The sequence below is a fragment of the Mus musculus genome, chromosome X, assembly GCF_000001635.26.
Source record: "Mus musculus strain C57BL/6J chromosome X, GRCm38.p6 C57BL/6J".
Taxonomy (NCBI): Eukaryota; Metazoa; Chordata; class Mammalia; order Rodentia; family Muridae; genus Mus; species Mus musculus.
Window position 1 is genome coordinate 44363099 of NC_000086.7, and position 21051 is coordinate 44384149.

Genomic DNA, 21051 nt, shown 5'->3' on the forward strand with positions numbered 1-21051 from the left:
TGCCTTCTTAATTATTATAGTGCTAACATGGACTTTTCCAATATAAACACTTTTAATTAACATCCTTAAAAATAGACACCAGAAATTTTATCACAAAAGATATAATGGAGTTTAGAACTGATAATTAAAAATTAAACTCCATCTCTCTCTCTCTTTATATATATATATATATATATACATACATATATATATATATATAATTATAGTAACTTTCTAATACCTTCTACTCCTTTAACTTTTTCCTTTGGACTTCATCGTCTTATCCATATAACCTTAAAATATCTCATTTGTAAATATTAATCATGCCCCTTTTCCGGACCAATCTTTCAGCTTTCCAGAGTTAAAAACACTTACATTAGAGACTAACTTTATTTTTAAGTGGTAACATTTCCTTTTAATGTGCTGATAGATTATATTTAATGTTTTTCATCATAAATAAAGTTATAATTTTATTTTATTTTTAAGGAAAATAGTAATTCTGAGGAAATAACCATTTTAATAATAGCTCATTTATTCTTATAGCTATGAAAAATGGCAGTCTTGTGGCACTGATGTTTGAAATGAATATAGATTAATCATGTGAATGTGTGCAAAACAAGGCAAAGGGTAGGGTAGCACAGCATGTGGAGACCAAAGCAGGTGGTGAGGTAATGATCCAACTGGGAAGCTGCTATGGTTTTTATGTTTTTAGAGATGATGGTGTGGTGAGTATTAAGTATAATAGTCAATGATATTATTAGTTGGCTGAGAAATACGAAAGTTGAATTCCTGTTTTGAGATCTAAGTCAATTTTACATTCTTCAAGACGATAAGGTATCAGCTCTGGACCAGTCTGAGCCATTCAAAGAGATATGGAATAGTATCTAGGGAGTTTAACTAGGAGGCAGACTCTCCTTTAAAACTGTGAGCAAGACACAAAATTATCATACAGCTATTGAAAAAAAATATCTTTTTGAAGTCATGATGGATGTCATAACATTTTTGTGAAACAGGGCACTTACATTTTTCTTACATACCTTCCATCCCAATTCCTTTCTAACATCCTTCCTATATACTTGTGTTGTTTTTCTCCAAAAATAATAAATTACCAGCATTTCACAGTAATCTCTGCCTAACACTGAGAAATCACATCTTATCCTGTTAGTCACTTCTTCACTGGATGTATTATCCTAATATATTTCTCAAATTCAATATTCTTAGCTTACTCTGTCAGCTTTCACTTGTATCTTCTATGCTAATTCCTCTACATTTACTTGTTGCCACAAATTTTGTGTCCATTTTTAGTTTTTTCACCTCCAAATCGTTCTTGGAGTCCATTCAATACCATATGACTCATTTTAAATAACTGAAATCATGATATCATAGACAAGGAAACTGAAATAATTACAGGTACTCTTGTGTAACTCAATTCCATGTATGCATTGTGAAGCTTTTATTTGTCTGATAGTATTTTTATTGCTTCCCCTTAATTCCTCATGTTCTAAATCATTGTTTTAGAAGGTAGGTTTTACAATAACTACAAATCTCATGAAGTTAGCCATATTCTCCCTGAAAGTATCAAGAACTGATGAATACAATAATTTGATGATAAAACGTGGAAAATGTTCAGGTAGACCTCCATAGGTAAATTATCATCAAAAGGTGATTTACCCCAAAAATTTAATTTCAGGAAATTCATTGTACATATCCTTTGATGAGTGAAATTATATATACAGCTAAATACTTATCATATCAATAATGCTTATTTAAAATTAAAACATTCCAACCACATAATGGCATAATATACAATAAAAACAAATTAGTTATAGATGTATGATTTTTTTAACAAAATTGTAGACATATTTGAGTTCATTCTATCATTTATATGTAAATCACATATACACAGGTATCCTTAGGTATGCATAAAATCTAAGTGGTACATACACATACAAAGTATCCTTGTGGTAAACTATGGCCAGAGGCCAGGAATCCAGAAGTTTTTAAAAACATGGTCCATGTGTATGTTTGTGTGTCTCATTTTGTCTGTCATACGTGCTCAGTGGTCTGCATGGGCCTGATGAGGGTAATAGATCTCCTGAAGCTGGAGTTAAAGCAGTTATGTACTTTCAGATATGGATGCTACTTACAGAACTCAGCAACCCAGGAAGAACATGATAGAACAAGCTCTTAAGTCTGAACTATTTATTATCTCTATGTCTAGTATCATTTATCTTTTAATCTATAAATGTTCCTTTAAAAAAAAAAAGCAAATGTGCAAAATGAAGTGTGCATAGATGAAGCCAAGGTTCCTCTCCTGGAAAATTTTGATTTGGATACATACCTTTGTAGAAGGACAAGTAAATATAAAATCACATTTAATCATTTTAAACTTAATTTAATTATTATGATGCTGAACACATTTTTATTTTTTTTTATTTTTTTTACAATACATCACATACTAAAAAGTGATCCACATAAAATAACTATATATGTACCCAATACAAGTATCAACTGCACTCACTCTGACCATTGCAAATGGCTAATTGGACTGTGTTTCTTGAATGTTCAGGAAATGTTAATTCCCCAAATACCTTTCCAATTATCCTGAAAATTTATGTCAGATTTCATTAGCGCTGAACATCTTTAACATAAATGGTTCTCAGGAAAGCAGGTCACAATACAGTACTTTAAAAAAGAAGGCTTTAGGGCTAAGTGTGGTTATGCTCATGTTTTCTGAATTAAAATTTTGTTGATTAGTAGTTTGAACAATATTGTATAATTCCAAAAATAAAATAATACATCTTAAACCATTTTATACTCCCACAATGTTCAAATCCACTACTGAGTTTTCCTACATTCAAATGAAAGACACTCCAAACAGTTATAATCTAAAACTTGAAGTACATTAAAAAAAAAAAAAAGAAAGAAAGAAAGAAACTTTGATTAGAGCTTTAAATATTTTCTGAGATCAGGCCAACAAACATTTTAAAACATCTTCTATCAAGATGGTATGTCCATGGACTATTCAAATGACTTGAAAAAAATTATTGGAACGCTGGTAAAACTCTAGTGCTGAATTCACTGAAAGCAATGACTACATTCGCCTAAAGAAAGAAAATACATAAATCACTGCAAAAAAAAAAAGATTAAAACTTTTTTGTATGATACAGCAAAAATGTAGTGCTCTGAGAGAAAGTGCCCAAGTCAAAGCAAGTTTTTATTGCTAAGAGGATATAGAAATCTCTCTCTCTCTCTCTCTCTCTCTCTCTCTCTCTCTCTGTCTCTATCTCTGTCTCTCTCTGTCTCTTCCTTCTGTTCCTCTTCCTCCTCTCTCTCTCCTTTTTCGTTTCCTTCTGTGATTGAGCACTAGAAAGTTGGGTCAACTCCACTTTGAAAATAAATCACTCACACACACACACAATCAGGCATGCACATACCTATATTACACAAAAGCACATATGCAAAGAATGTAAGTTTGAACTTAAAAGATAAATCTATACACTTTCCCAAGAGCACAGTGACTTTAGCTCCAGAGGCCTGCATAGTTGCCATGGAGGCCTGAAGGGAGTGGGCCTCCACCCACAAAGAGCTTCATCTCAGGCCAGTTGTAGCAGTGAGTGTAGAGTGCGTTGGGGAATTCCTCAGTACCTCCAAAGTAGTTTACCCAGAGTTCATCTTGGTTGAGCCAGCCTCTGCCACACGTGAGTTTGAGCTTCCTCCCTGTGCGCCCAAGAAAAGAGTCTGGACTGGCTGAGGCCCTTTCCTCTAGGAACTTCTGGGCACGAATGTCATAGAAGAGCAGAGAGCCATGTCCAGTGCCCACAGTGATGATGTGCTGGTAGAAACTCAGAGAACGCACACCTGTGCCTCCCTCTCGGGAACACAAAGGTTTGATGTTCTGCTGGCGTTGTCTTGGATCCAGGAATGAAACGTGAGACTGAGAACCCACTGCGTAGAGGGACAACTCATCACAGTAGGTAAGACACACATTCTCCCTGCAGTAAGGCAGCCTCAGGGACAACAGCCTGGACAGGGAGCTCCGGGCTTTCCACAGGTGGAAGTAGCCATCCAGGGACACAGCTCCCAGCTCCTGGTTTCTGCCACTGAATGCAAGGGCTCGCACTTTGCGGTTACCTGGGTTAGTAGTTGCCCTTGGAATGGCTTCCATGTCCCTTGGACGAATGTGTGAATACCGTGGAATTCCTGAATTATTGTGCCAGGGAATGCTGCCATTGAACATGTCGGAATCCACCCGCCAGAGTGCCACGGTGCCATCACGGGAGCCACTCACAGCCACGGTATCACTCATCCAGGCGATGGCAAAGATCCAGTCCCTGTGGCCTTGGCGGTCACCTAAGCACACAGGGTCTAGGGTGGGTAGCTGATAGACTGCTAGACTGTTAGGGTTTTCACCTCCTGTAGCTAGGAGGGTCTTTGAGGGATTCAGCTGGATGGCGTGGATGCCACAGGTGGGTTGGGCACGGGTTTGTCCTGGCCCTCTGTCTCGCATCAGGGGAATGCGAGTGATCCGGCCAGTCTGGACATCAACCACGAAGAGCGTGTTACACTTGGTGCCACACACTACCTGCCTGGCATTGAGCCACTGCGATGCGAACACCTTATTGAGGGGGCCTAGGGTCAGCTGGCGCTCCCTCAGCAGCTCGGGCAGCCTGAGGACCCCATAGCTGCGCAGATCGCCCTCGAAGCCCGCTACCCCCGGGTGGCCATCAGCGCCCAGAGCACGGCCCTTCAAGTAGTGCACCAAGGAGCGGCGAGCCACGGGCCGCCGCGGCCTCTTGGCCAGCAGCAATGGCCCATCCGCTTGGCCCGTTCCCGCCGCCGCAGCCGCCCTCCCAGGCAACGAAGAAGTCCCAGCGCCCTGCTCGACCTCCGAGGCTTTCCGCTTCCTGCTACCTGTTTGCTGTGGGGCCATGGTGGGCGGCGGGCGGGTTGCAGAGGCGGCGGCGGCGCGGCTGCGGCGGCGCGTGGCACCCGTGGTGGCCGTGGTGGCGGTGGGGGTGGCTGTGTCTCCGAATCAGCGGGGGGTGACACTGGGCCCCAGGGACCAGGTGACTGAGTGATCCCTAGGGCACCGAGCGTCCTGGGTGCTTTGGTGGCCAAAGAGGCGAAGGTGGCAGCGTGGCTCTGCAAGGACTGTGAGCTTGGAAGGAGCAGTAAGCACTGCGTTGAGTGTGGTGGCAGTGCCTGGGACTTGGCCGAGGGCGGGAAGTGCTGCCGTCTGGGAGGTGGTGAAGTCAGTGTGGGGCTAGAGAGTAAGCTAAGAGACCTGAGGTTGAGAGGCGGAGAGAGTGGGAGGGGCTGTTGGCCGTGGGGTGCTGGGTAGCACAGGCCAGTCTGAGTGGGGGTTGGGAAGAAGCAGAGGGGATGGGCGCGGAGGAAGGCTGTGTGGAAACTCTGGGGAGATTCCTAGAGGGCTGAGCTCCAGTTAGCTCAGTAGCTAACACAAGTTTTGTTTTTGTTTTGTTTTTTTTCTTTCTACCAGTCTCACAGCAGCTCCCAACTAGCCTTAAAATCAAAACCTAAAATGTAGTCAAGCAAGGGATCAAAAGGAGCATTGAGCTTGACGCGTGGTAAGAAATAAATGTGCACTTGGTATTATCAGAGGACACTTCGACTAAGGTTGGTCTTTGAACTGGACTAGGCATAGAGGCCTTTCAACGTGACCTCTGTGGTTTCTTTCTGCGATTTCTGTGAAAGCCCCTCTGCAGATTGCGTTTTAAATTAGTCCAGCCTTACTCTGTTCTTGTTCCTTTTTTGGCCTCTGAACTTGAAGCTCCTGAGCGACTAAACTTGGAGCCCTGAAGGTATCTTGCTAATTCATACTCCTTGACCCCAATTCGAGGCAAGATAGTGGTAGGGAAATCTTCAAAAGGAAGCTCCTGAGTCTTCAGTGACATACTGATGGGAATATAGAGGTTACAAGTGAATGGCAGGATGCATTATTATATACTAACTCCTCAGGGACCTCAGAAGCCTGAGATGATGGGGTCCAGGATAAGGGCAAAGAAGAGGTCCTAGAAAGGAAGACATCCCTATATTCTCCAGGTGAGGAAAGTCCAATTCATGAAGTGAAGACCAGGACTTCTGTAGAGCTCTGTCTTATATTAAAGCCCATCTAAACATCTGGAAGGGACGTGAGAAACACATAAGATATCTGCTGTCAGATGGCAAAGAACTTTTCAGAGGAACAACACGACACAAATGTGAGCGTACAGAATTTAAGGGCTTGGCAGCCTCAAGACAGAAGAAATCCATAGCTGCCTTGAGACTCCAGTCTATCAATTCATTTGCAGTTACACACTGAACAAGACCAGTTTGAGTGGGAGACTGGTGGCTGTTACCAAAGCATATTGGGGTTTGTAACTTGGCATATCTGACCAATCACATGAAATAACAGCTATTTTGTTGTTCTTCCCTGTACACAACCTTACAGGTTTTGCAAAATTATGTCAAGTCTACAAATTTGAGCCTTTTTAATATCTCCCACTGAACTTCTTTGTATGCGTACATTCACCTCAATCATTTTCTCTGTACACAATGCAGTATCGTGGGAAAGAAAAGATGTCAAAATGGGAATATGAGGTAATATTATTGAAGAATAAGTGGTCAGAAATCCCTTCATCTACTAAAGGATTTTTCTGTTTTTATATAAACTTTATATAAATATAAGTTAGAAAACTATGATACATTGTAGAATAGGTTTTTACTATTGTGTAGAATAAAATGTACTGAAATTTTGGGGTTGTAGCTATCAGTCTGTATGTAAGCATACTGGATATGTAAAAAAAAAAAAGAGAGAGAGATGTATGGTCATTTCTGATAACATTTATTGAAATTTAGGTAGCTGATTTGTATTAAACCATTGAATGGCCGAATAAGTTTTGTCCTAAAATGTTTAAAATGAGTAAAGTAAAACTCAAAAAAGGTAATAATAACTCATGGTCTCACAGTCCATGCTGCAGCAGATATAAATCTTGATCTGACTTTATTACCTACCTTTTAAATGATTTGTACCCTGTATTATTCAAGGATTATAATTTTCGTTTCTTCAAAATATAACCTATCTGTATTGTGGAAACATTATCATGCTTGCTTCTGATATTTAGATATAATTTTTAAAGATTTTATCTATGTATTTTATGTATATGATGAGTGCACTGTAGCTGTCTTCAGACACCCCAGAAGAGGGCATTGGATTCCATTACAGATGGTTGTGAGCCAACATGTGGTTACAGGAATTTGAACTCAGGACCTATTGGAAGAGCAGTCTGTGCTCTTAACCACTAAGCCATCTCTCCAGCCTTAGGTATAATTTTTAGAATCAAGAAATGAAAAAAAATAGTAAATATAAATTATATGCAGCAGTGTCAATTCTATATTTGAAGGCAACATATAGTCTTAAATATATGTATATTTTATTTACTAATTTTTTATTGTTAACAATTGGAAATATAATATAGTGAAATGTTTTCTGCTTAAGAAAATACCAATACAATGTTCTGGTTTTATGACTCTACTTTTCGTTAATGTAACTGTGATAGTTTGTATTTAACATCTAGATTCCATATTTTATGTGAATAAAAGAGTTGTGTTAATTTCATCTAGGCTATCATACCCAAAGCACTTTCCATTCACATTAGTTATTTGAATTGTAAAAATGTCATATAGAGTTTTCATTTAATACAGATTAAGATATAATGATCAATGAATCTATGCTTCCAATATATTATATTAACACTGAATTATTATTCATATACATCTATTTATAAGTCTGCTTGTACATACAGTTTAACAGACTTTGGGCAACATTTAAACATTCCAAAAGTTGTTATCTCCATTTGGCATCATAAATAATATATAATAATGTAAATATATTGAAAGTGTTACTATTTATTCTTCGCTTACCTAAAATAGTCTCAAGATAAAGACATTGACAATTAAAAGAAAGGCAAAATAAGAACAGAAATATTTAAGGAAGTTGAAGAAATAATCACAGATATTAACTTTACATAAGATTTCATAGGAAAATATATGTTGCTAGTCATGAATACAGACTTCAAAAGTGGACATAATTCTCAGGTACGTGTGTGTGCTTGTAAATTGGATTACATAATCATGATGTACTAAGTTTGTGTTAGAAGGTATTTGTTGCATCTGCACATTTGAAAGACTAGCTCTTGAATTATCATTATCAACAAGTATAAATTAACCACAATAAAATGAAGTATAATCAAACTTCTGCAAACTAAATTTTGGTAGTAATATAAGTAAATTAATCTTGGGCTAGTAAATTAAATAAATTTGTCACTTAATTTCTATTATAAATAATATTATTTTGTTCTTTGATACTATCTTATCTCCCAAGAAAAGCAATTATTATTCCAGATTATAGTTCTTTGGGAGGCTTCTAAATTGCTTGGTACAGAAACTGTTAAAGATTGTTCATCTACAGTAGCTGAAGGGGTTTGCAACCCCATAGAAAGAACAACAACATCAATCAACCAGACCCTGCAAAGCTCCCAGGGACTAAACACTAATCAAGGTACACATTGGGGTCCCATGGCTCCAGCCTGATATGTAGCAGACGATTGCCTTATCAGGGAGACTCCCTTAGTCCTGTGGAGACTTTATGACACAGGGTAGTGTAGTGTGGGCACCATCACAGAAGCAGAGGGAGGGGAGAGGGGGAAGAGATGGGGGTTTGCTGAGGGTAAACTGGGAAGGGGGTGACATTTAAAATGTAAATAAATAAAATAACCAATAAAAATGAAAAAAGAAATTATTTCTCATGCTGGGTTTCCCACTATGATCTACCATATGATTGTTCATACCATATAGTCATATTCTGTTGGATAAATGAAGAAAGCAAAGGTTAGGGGGAATTTTCATTCTATGACCTCTAATTGGTGTCATTTCTCTTCATCTTCCTAAGGAAAAGAAATATGTCATAGTTTTAATGTGGGCTTTTTGATCCAGTGCTGGTTATATGTTTTGCAGGAGGCTCAACAAAGTAAGAGAGTGGGCTAGGGAACCAGATAAGGTGGTTTTCATTTTGGTTCCTTATCTTGATTATCTTAAATTAAGCTGGTTATAATATTTTTCACCTAATGTTTATTTTGTGTTTATTACCTCATGCATAAAATGGTGATAATATCATCTGTAACAGTCATTTGTAACAAAATGTTCCTCCTTCTCTTTGTATGAGCATGGCTATGTTTGTCTTTGTGAAAGACATGGGTAAGCAGGATAATAAAATAATAATTTAGAGAGTATAGATATTAATAAAATTATCTTTAATATTGTCTGACTTCTTTCCTTTCTACTATTTATCATTACACAGGTAGTGTGGTACTCAGGAGACTGGAGATTTTGAGTGCTTACTATATTATAAAACAAACATATTTATCATAACTAAAATCTAGTATATTCTGAAACAAAATATTTGTAGAATTGGCCACTTTTCTCCTTGTATAAATCTCAATTGTACTGTGAGACTAGAGATGAATATTCATAAGGGAAGTATGTGTTCTAGGAATAAATTTACAATATGCCAGTGGATCTTAAAGGAGGAAATTTGGAAGGTTTCTTCTATGAAATGCCCAGATTGGGGTTTTACCTCTAAACAGTTGCTGATATAAGTATATATTCCAAAAAATAATTGATATTTTTTACACATAGGGCATTTCATATATGGCTATTTTAGATACAATGAACAGAGGTGAGTAAAAATTTCATACAAATCATTCTTTGATATCAGGTAGTTATATGAAGACATGGATGAACTTAAGTCAGTGAAGTAGACTTAGAAGATGCTGCACTCACCACTCTGTAGTATTGTAACACAACATAGATTTCAATTATTATTTTCCTCACTCTTAATACCTTACTATCACTCAATTCAAAAACACCATGTATGCCAATGCCTCCCAATTTTATATTGCCATAACCAACTTTTGTTCCACCTCCTTCTTGACATTTTAGATCTCAAAACAAAACACCAAGGCCAGCATACATAATCTTAGAATCTTGATATCAATGTTAATATTCTTGAACTGTTCTCAAGAATTATGCCACCATTTATTCAGCTGTTCAAACCTACTTTCTAACAATTATCCCTGACACACATCTCTTCACTGTTTTTAGTTCCAATATTTTGTCTTCTACCATTTTTACTTACTTTTTAAATTTTTAATTGTATATTTTACTTATTTATATTTCAAATGTTATCCCCTTTCCTGGTTTTCCCTCTGGAAATCTCATCCCCTCCCTTCCCCCTGCTTCCATGAGGGTGCTTCCCTACCCACTCCTGCCTCCCTGCTCTGGCATTACCCTATACTGGGGCATAGAGCCATCACAGGACCATGGGCCACTCCACCCACTGATGCCTGACAAGGTCAGCCTCTGCTACATATAGGGCTGAAGCCATGGCTCACTCCATGTGTGCTCTTTAGTTGGTGGTTTAGTTCCAGAGAGCTCTGGGGAGTCTGGTTGGTTGATATTCTTGTTCTGCTTATGGGATTGCAAACGCCTTCAACCCCTTCTGTCTATTCTCTAGCTCCTCCACCTTTTAAAATCTATTCTGTTATCCATATCTCATTGCTACCTCTAGATCTCCAATCACTACTTAGTCTTGATCATATAACTCTAGTAGCAGGGTAAGTAATTTTCCAGAGACCCCTTTTCCCTCCCGCGTTAAGTCTTCCACACTAGGGTCAATGAAATACCTTCTTGAAAATCCATTCTTCCTATTGTACTGATTTAGACAATCACTACTTATTAGTAGTCTTAAATATAGACCAAAGCTAAAAAATATTCTACCAGGCCCAGCATGCTAGGATTTATGTTGCCTTGCCAGAGTTCTTTTTTTTTTTCCTCATTATTTTTTATTCTCTATCCACAATGGACCTTTTAAATGTTCTCATCATTGCCTCATAATGTCATGCCTCAGATCTTTTTTTTTTTTTGCATTATATTCTCTCTGCCACAAGAAATACTATCTGCCTCTAGGTCATCTACCTTTTACCTCCCACAGATACATGAATGTGTCAGCGGCTTATTTTTAGATCATAGGGTAAAGCGTCACATTTTGATGGAAAATCCCTTGGTACCCTACAAATAAGATAGAGCCTGGTACTCTATTATCAAACATTGTCAATGGAAAATTCCATGTATTTTATCATATTAGGATTGAATGCCTATATTTATGACTTGATAATGATTTGCAACTAGAACACTGCCTGGGGACAGGAGAGGAGGTATCTATTTGGCTTACTTCTATGCCCAGTGTCTATCCTGTATTAGAAAACAAAACAAAACAAAACAAAAACCAAAGAAACAAAACACTAGTTTTTATTACGTGAAAATTTAGAGATACTGGAACTTTTATTGATGTACCTCAGTCTTTGACACTTTGTAATCAACCATGTCCTTATTTAGCAGAAGTTGAAGATACAATCTTTTGCTACTTGACATTTGATAATTTTTAAATTGTTAATTCTTCAGTTATTTCAGTCACAAGTCTTTCTGGATGGATTAAAAATACAATCCATAATAGTCTATTTCTGTGAGTTTCAGGATTGACTGATGTGACAGACAGCTTCATAAAACATTATACAAATAGAGCAGAAATACAATTCAATACTGTCAACCATTGTTACATCCTCTTTCAGCTGTGTAGGTATGCACAACTAAACACAAAAGAACATTTCCAACTTTGGGCTATTATCACTTCACTGACAAGCACCAAGAACAATAGGGTACTATGGTTTTTAAATGGAAACTCAGTCATTCAGTGCTTTACTAAAATGGACATAATGATCAGAAGATTTAGCAACAATTCCCTGAAAAGCTTTTATAAAATATTTGATGTGTCATTCTTATAATTATTTAGAAGGTATAGTATTGCAATTATATATACATATATGTGTGCATTTATGTGTGTAAAATAACATACAGCATATATATACATATATACATATATACACATATACATATATACATATATACATATATACATATACACATATACACATATACACATATACACATATACACATATACACATATACACATATACACATATACACATATACACATATACACATATACACATATACACATATACACATATACACATATACACATATACACATATACATATATACATATATACATATATACATATATACATATATACATATATACATATATACATGTATACATGTATACATATATACATGTATACATGTATACATATATACATATATACATGTATACATGTATACATATATACATATATACATGTATACATGTATACATATATACATATATACATGTATACATATATACATGTATACATGTATACATATATACATTTAATGCATGATTATAAAAAAACGAAGTAATTTCATCACCTTGAATATTATCAGTTCTATAGTCAGTGAACTTTGAAATTCTTGTCTATTTACATTGAATCTATAATTAATTTTAGCTATTATGCTAAATCCATTGGTATTGAAAATAATTTCTCAAAACTCAGATGGTTAATTCAAAATTATTTTTGAACCATAGATACTTTATAGAATGCGGTGTATTTGGCAGCTGATGTATCATAAGACAACTTGTGATAGTGAGTTCCTTTGGACTTCACAATGTTTTTCTACAGTCACAAAACTTGTTTTGATCATTTTTTCAGCCAAAGCCTTGTATGTAATATACTAGGATTTAGAGTAGAAGAGGAACATTTGCTCAAACACATTGAATTTTTTTAAATATGTTTCTTATATGGCTCCTGTTTTTTCTTGGAGAAACTGCCACGAAGTTTCTTAATGAAAAAGTAGTACGTTGTTTCCTCAGAATGGGAATACAGCTCAAGCTTCTTAGCATTGAAAAAATGAAAACGTAGTCATTGTTATGGCACTGTAGATGATAGCATGGTCCTTTTGAAATAAAAGACCATGAATCCTTACAAAAGTTACCGAACATCTTTTTATTATTCACTTTACCACTTAAAGTTGTAACTTTTTATTAGAATGGTATATAAAAAAATGACTGACAAATCACAGATGTTCTTAAGTACTTGGTTTTCCCAATCAAGCTTCCTGATTGAACATAATGAGGATAGGCCTTCAGATTTCTTCCATCATTTTAACAAATACTATCCCTTTTCTCCAGGTAGCACACCATGTCAGAGTGTGTTTCACGTGCCCAACTGGCCAGGAAGAACGACGCTGCAACAGGATCCTTCTACACACGTTTTTTCAGTCCTGTTTCTTCTTGTTTATATCTCCCTGGTTTATATCTCCCTTGTTTATAACTCCCTTGTTTATATCTCCCCCGAACCCTGGGCCTCTCATTCTTTTATACTCTCAGTTCCCATCCACGCACAGCAGGCCACGTCACCTCACCAGGTACGCAGCTTCAGCTAATCAGGGCAGCAAGGGCATATCTCCACCAAAATGGATTCACCGGTATCCTGGTACACCTGTGCAGCTCTCAAGATGTTTGTGGCTTATATGAGGAAGTCAGGTGCAAGTCATACGACTTAGCTGCAGTCCCTGGCGCCTTTGGGACTGCCGCCACACCCGCTCCTCACAAGAGTGCAATTTTTAAAGTTGCCCACTTCTTTAAGGTCCTATCTCAAGCAGTAGCTCCACTAGGATAACTTACTTGACTAAAGCTCTAGGTGCACTTTCTTTTGTATAACATACATAATTCTGTTATACTAGTTCTTTTGCTTTGCTTCAGAAATTGGCTTGTGTTATGCATGGACTAGAAATAAATTTTAGTACATATATAAACACTAAACACACACACACGCACACACACACACACACACACACACACACACACACACACACACACACAATCAATCCCAAGTATAGTGTCTGGCCTATCAGTTGGAAAAAGTGCAGTTGCTGATTGAATGTACAAATGAAATTTCTTCCATCATGACCACTGTTAATACAATATACTATCACTCTGAAGGTTGGTTCACATACTTTCGCTTTTATTCTTGAATCACCTTAGGCTACTGTTCCATAGGATTGTATTACCTTAGTATACGCTTAATCAGTTTCACTCACTTGCACTTTAATGTTATCCTTTAAACGGTTCTCAGAGGTCATTATAAACAGTTCTATGAATATCCCTTCTGCATTTATTGTAAATGTGTTATGAAGGACACTTTTCATCATATTGCTAAATGTCCCCTTTGTACAAAGTCACACAGTAAATTAACTTTTATAATTTGATGTCAGAAGCCTTTATCTCTATGAAATTATTATATTTTTTTCATTTCTGATGATGTGAACTATATGAGAGTAGAAGCTGTGAAGTGGGAGAGACCTTGTGGTTCCACCTAAAAGTTCAGTTAATTTTGTAAACTCATTAACCTTTCTTATAAAATGAGTATTAAACACTCTCAATGAATATGTATATATATATATATATGAACTCATAAAATATCAAAATATCTAGAAGATTTTTGAAATATATTTTGAAATACATATAGAAGAATGTTTTTATTTTTTTACTTTATATATAGGAAGCAAACTGATAAATTTAATGCTGAATCATCATTATACTTATATAAAAAATTCAATTTCCTTAGATGTTAAGAATTTTGAAATATATATACATGGGAATATATTACAATACCATTGACTTTTTACCATTAAGGAAAACAAAATCAGAGATGAGGTTACTCACAGAATAAAGATATGAAGAGAGCAATGGAAAAAAATGTTAAAATGAAAAGGGGATGCAGAATATTCATTTTTTCTGTAATCTTACTGTGCTATCATTCTCTGAAACATAACCTATTTAACAATTTTTATTAGATATTTTGTTCATTTACATTGCAAATTCTATCCAGAAATTCCCTTATACCCTCCCCCCTGCCCTGCTCCCCAACCTACCTACTCGCACTTCCTGACCCTGGTATTCCCCTGTATTGGGACATATAATCTTTGCAAGACCAGGGGCCTCTCCTGCCAATGATCGCTGATTAGGCCATCTTCTGCTACATTGAGACACGAGCTCAGGGGATACTGGTTATTACTGTTCCTCCTATAGGATTACAGCATACCTTCAGCTCCTTGGGGATTTTCTCTTACTCCTCCATTGGGGACCCTGTGTTCCATCCAAGAGATGACTGTGAGCATTCACTTCTGTAGCTGCCAGACACTGGCATAGCCTCACAAGAAACCGCTATATCAGGGTCCTGTCGAGAAAATCTTGCTGTGTTTGGTGGTTAATTATGGTATGAGTCTAGGGATGGGGTGGTCTCTGGATGCTCCATCCTTCCATCTCCTCTCCAAAATTTGTCTCTGTAATTCCTTCCATGGGTGTTTTGTTCCCCCTTCTGAGAAGGATCAAAGTACCCATACTTTGGTCTTCCTTCTTGGTGAGTTTCATGTGTTTTGCAAATTGTATCTTGGGTATTCTAAGTTTCTGAGCTAATATCCACTTATCAGTGAGTGTATATCATTTGAGTTCTTTTGTAATTGGGGTACCTCACTCAGTATGATATCCTCCCGATCTATCCATTTGCCTAAGAATTTCATAAATTCATTGTTTATAATTGCTGAGCATCCTCTGTTTTGGGACATCTGGGTTCTTTCCAGCTTCTGGCTATTATAAATAAGGCTGCTATGAACATAGTGGAGCATGTGTCCTTATTACCAGTTGGAACACCTTCTGGATATATGCCCAGGAGAGGAATTGCTGGATCATCCGGTAGTACTATGTCCCATTTTCTGAGGAATCTCCAGATTAATTTCCAGAGTGGTTGTACAAGCTTGCAATCCCACCAGCAATGGGGGAGTTTTCCTCTTCCTCCACATCTTTGCCAGCATCTGCTGTCACCATTCTGACTGGTGTGAGGTGGAATCTCAGGGTTGTTTTGATTTGCATCTCCCTGATAATTAAGGATGTTGAACATTTTTTTCAGGTGCTTCTCAGCCATTTGATATTCCTCAGTTGAGAATTCTTTGTTTAGCTCTGTACCCCATTTTAAATGGGGTTACTTGCATTTCTGGAGTCCAGTTTCTTGAGTTCTTTGTATATATTGGATATTAGTCCCCTATCAGATTTAGGATTGGTAAAAACCCTTTCCCAATCTGTTGGTGGTCTTTTTGTCTTATTGACAATGTCTTTTCAAGCTGTACTACAGAGCAATTGTGATAAAAACTTCATGGTACTGGTATAGTGACAGAGAAGTAGACCAATGGAATAGAATTGACGACCCAGAAATGAACCCACGCACCTATGGTCACTTGATCTTTGACAAGGGAGCTAAAACCATCCAGTGGAAAAAAGACAGCATTTTCAACAAATGGTGCTGGCACAACTGGCGGTTATCATGTAGAAGAACACAAATTGATCCATTCCTATCTCCTTGTACTAAGGTCAAATCTAAGTGGATCAAGGAGCTCCACATAAAACCAGAGACACTGAAACTTACAGAGGAGAAAGTGGGGAAGATATGGGTACAGGGGAAATATTCCTGAACAGAACAGCAATGGCTTGTGCTGTAAGATCAGGAATTGACAAATGGGACCTCACAAAATTGCAAGCTTCTGAAATATAATCTAAAGAAGAGATAATGATGGTCATCAAGAGGGTTAGAGGGTAAGGAAGATTGCCACTAATCCTGAAAACCTGAGTTCAATTCTCAGAGAGGACATATTTCCCTCCCACAATTTGTCTTCTTGTCTCCAAATATGCAGGCTTAGGTATGTGTATACACAGTGTGTTCATACATAAGCATACATGAACTTTTTTTTAAAAAGAAAGAACTATGAATTTTGAACATTTTTAAAAAGAGCAGTTACAGAACATACATATGAATTGCAGTGTCTTTGAACAAAAGAAGAAAAGTTAGCACAATCTAATGGTAATTAAGTTGATTACAATGTAAATAATTAATAATTAATTGTAATTACTCAACGAAATGATTAATCGGATGCATGTGGTATGCTTCAAACACATTTGATAGTAGGAAATAGAAAGATTAATGAGATTTGAAGTCTTCACGTTCAGTGGATTGGCATTTGCTTATGACAAAAATGAAAAATGGATAGATCATAAAAGCATATCAAACACATTCACTAAGTAATTACTGGACAAGTTCTGCACATCATGAACTTGTCTTGCACTTGTAGGAACTGTATACACTTATGAATTTCTTGATCCATGTAAAATCACATATGAAGTAGATATACACCTATACATTGATAATTACACAAGAAAAACATAATCTTTTTCTATTTCTATTTATGAGCCGTGCCTTAAGATTTTAAAATTACCTTATATAATGCATCAGTAGTCAGAGAAACTGCACCTAACCCTCAAAAGACTGGAGGCCCCAGGGAGTTTAGAAGTCTGGTGTGTGGGGGTAGGGTGTGGAGACATCCTTGTTGAGGCAGGGGGGCAGGCAAGAGGTATGGGATGTGAACAAGTCAGAGGGTGGACTGGGAGGGGAATAAAATCTTGAGTTTAAAATTAATTAATTAATTAATTAAAAAATAAAAAATGCAAATCTTTGGAAACTGTGATTGGCACAATGTAGCTGTTCTTACCTCTGAAGTATATTCTACGCATTGTCTATCTAATGTTGCTTGTAGCATTCCTATCATTAATCCTGCTACCCATGAAGACTGGCTTTCATTTACTTACTCAAATGGTTAGTTGACAACTATTTCAAATGTAAGTTTAATAAAAAGGGGTGTTTAATTATTTAATAAAAATGGCCTCCATAACAGAATTATGGTGTCTCCTTAGGTCCCTTTATTACAGAAGCTCATCCAAGTATAATCAATGAGAAGATGGGATAGTGTGTGCTATATTATAAGACAAATGATAATACTTAATGGTTACAGGACTACAATTCCAATCCTTGAGAGGCTACTGCAGATGGATCATGAGTTCAAGGCCATCTGATCTCTACAGTGAAATCTTGTTGCAATAACCATTTACAACAAGCAAAATATAGCTTATATTTATCCTTGACATTCATTGTACTATACACTGTACATATAAAAGCTCCTTCTTATACCACACAACCTTCATAAAAGAGGACATTTTTCCTTTTGATTTACAGATTTAGATGATTTTTTAGCTTTTTGTGTAGTTTATTCTTTTATATTCAACAGCAGTACCCATCTCATGGAATATATGCCTTCAACTAAGTTACTAGAAAGCTGTCTTATTAAGTTTTCTTCTCATATTAAGTAAGATCCATTTGAATTCTATATATGATATGCTTGTGTTTACATCAAATATCATTTTGCAACTCTGAAGGTCTAGCTTCATTTCTATTGGCAAAATATATGACATTAACATAAATTAGCATATCTGACACTCTCTATGGGAGGCTATTCTGAGATTCTCTAATTCTCCATAGGTTCTCCTTTCTCTTCCACTCTAGAAAGCTTTGAGGATGATAAAGTGATAATCTCTCAAAACCTTTCCCAATAACTACAAATGTTAACAAACCAATAAGCCACTGTCATGCCTACACCATGCCTGAAATATATGTGTGGTGCAATGTCTATGTAGAGACTCACTCTTCTAAGGCTTGTAATGTCATGATCATTTGGCATGACTAGAAACCCTGAAGCCATTAGATAATTTTATCTAGGACAGAGTAAAAAAGTGAGGCATAAAGATAGAACCACAGGGCCCCCAAGGGAGGAGCTAGAGAAAGTATCCAAGGAGCTAAAGAGATTTGCAACCCTATAGGTGGAACATTATGAACTAACCAGTACCCCGAAGCTCTTGACTCTAGCTGCATATGTATCAAAAGATGGCCTAGTCGGCCATCACTGGAAAGAGAGGCCCATTGGACAGGCAAACTTTATATGCCCCAGTACAGGGGAACGACAGAGCCAAAAAATGGGAATGGGTGGGTAGGGGAGTGAGGGGGGGAGGGTGTGGGGGACTTTTGGGATAGCATTGGAAATGTAATTGAGGAAAATACGTAATAATATATATATAAAGATAGAACCAGGGAAGCAAATATACTGTAGTTCTAGTTCCTATTCATTGATTGATTTGGAGAAATTAGTTTATTCTAACCGGCACAATATGGAAAACATAACAGAACAAAACTTGCATTAATGACTTAAGAACAACCACAACTATTTTACATTATCCATTCATTTCTTATTTCTTGACATTTTGATAAATCAGTAAACTATCCCGAGGGAATGAAGTTGCCATCTTGTGAATATCCCTTTGAGGAGATACCCATGATGAGAAAGCGATGTGAGCCCACAGCTAAGAAAAGCCTAATCCTGATCTTATCTTCATATGGTGTTTTTCAGAACTTAGTTTCTACTCTTACCCTAGGGGAGCTATGATATTATATCATTATCTTAATTGACAATTTGAATATAGCTTATTAAAAGACTATCACTCAGAAATATTGTACTAGACTCTCTTGGTTCAATGTAAATATTATGGAAAGATTGTTCATTCTGACAGTTGAAAACAAACTGAGGTCTCACCAATGCTAGGCAAACAGTTTATAAGAGAGCTACATGTGCACTTAAAATAAATGTTTGATTCTTTTTTTAAACTATCTCTATTTCCACAAACAATAACAATTACACAACAGGAAAGATCTTTCCAAATTAATGATGTTGATTTGAACTGAGTGGCTTATTTAGCAAAAAGAAAATAATTACATGGCTAAAGACCTTGATATATATCACCATTTGCTCATCCTAAGATTAGAGATTAGGGGTTTTAAGATCCCCTCCTCAATCTATGCTAAGTTTTTTAACTGTTTTAATTTTTCACAGATATTGTAGAGGTCACACTATATACTCTGAGTTATTGTAGGAAACAGCCACAGCCATAGCCATATTCAAAGGACAACAGTCTATAACACTCCTCTGCAGCTTTTCAAATACATATTTTTCAACAACAAAGATCATGTTACTCTAGTTAGAGATATTACAAGAATTTGCCCTACTTAAAAAATGTGTGAATAATAATATAACAAAACAATGCTACTATACTGTACGTTACTACAAAACCATGCACTTCAGAATGTAAAAGGTACATAACACAGACACAGACACAGACACAGACACACACACACACACACACACACACACACCACAGAGAGAGAGAGAGAGAGAGAGAGAGAGAGAGAGAGAGAGAGAGAGAAAATTGATGGACTGTGTCTGTGCATATTAGTTCTTTAGAGAATGGTAAAGAAATAACAAATCCTCAGTAATATACTTGTATAGGGTGAAATGATAAGATTGAGTTAACAATTACAATAAAATTTAAAATCAATGACTATCAAATTAATTATAATGATAAGAATACATAAAATATCTTATAAAAGAATTAAGGAGATTTCAAACCATAAGTTATTTCATGAAAACATGGAATAATTTACGCAAAAGATGTGCCTTCTTGAACCTCAAAGTTCATTTAGATAACATGGGAATACAGAGTATGTAATATTATAACATAAGGTCTATAATTGGAGGAACATAGAACTCTTTCAAAATAGTGTTCAATGGTAGAAAAGTATCCTAAAATTTGAGAATAGGGGATGACGTTTCATTTACTGAGTTAGCTGAAAATGTGATGAGAATTAAGCCACACTAACAAAATGACAGTAAATAAGGCTTGAGAACACATTTTTTGTTTGTTTGTTTTGTTTTGTTTTGTTTTGTTTTTTTGTTTTGTTTTGTTTTGTTTGGAAACAGGGTTTCTCTGTGTAGCCCTGGATGCCCTGGAACTCACTTTGCAGACCAGGCTGGCCTCGTACTCAGAAATTTGCCTGCCTCTGCCTCCCGAGTGCTCAGAACACATTTTAATTTCCTGATTTTTCCTCATAAAGGTTATAGAATGTATAGCTGCCATGCTAACTACATTGTAAAGATGAAAATCACTTTATTTTCAAAGCATAAGATTTAATGAGGAAGAGTTGGTCACAAAACATTGAAATATATAAAGTTTTGAGCTTAAGAATTTAGAAATGTGAACACGTACAAAGGAAAAAGGAGCAAATTAAGGTGGATATTT

General features: G+C 36.5%; 1 protein-coding gene across 1 annotated transcript; it reads right to left on the bottom strand.

The window, feature by feature from the left end:
• Positions 1-2358: 2358 nt before the first annotated feature.
• Dcaf12l2 (DDB1 and CUL4 associated factor 12-like 2) lies at positions 2359-5239 on the bottom strand. Its single transcript, NM_175539.3, has one exon. It carries the CDS (start codon positions 4910-4912, stop codon positions 3503-3505), a length of 1410 nt encoding a protein of 469 aa, NP_780748.1. The 5' UTR covers positions 4913-5239; the 3' UTR covers positions 2359-3502.
• Between the last annotated feature and the right edge of the window lie 15812 nt (positions 5240-21051).

Bases quoted from the DNA above. Each gene is read 5' to 3' on its own strand.
- Dcaf12l2 (NM_175539.3), bottom strand. From the start codon at position 4,912: ATGGCCCCACAGCAAACAGGTAGCAGGAAGCGGAAAGCCTCGGAGGTC.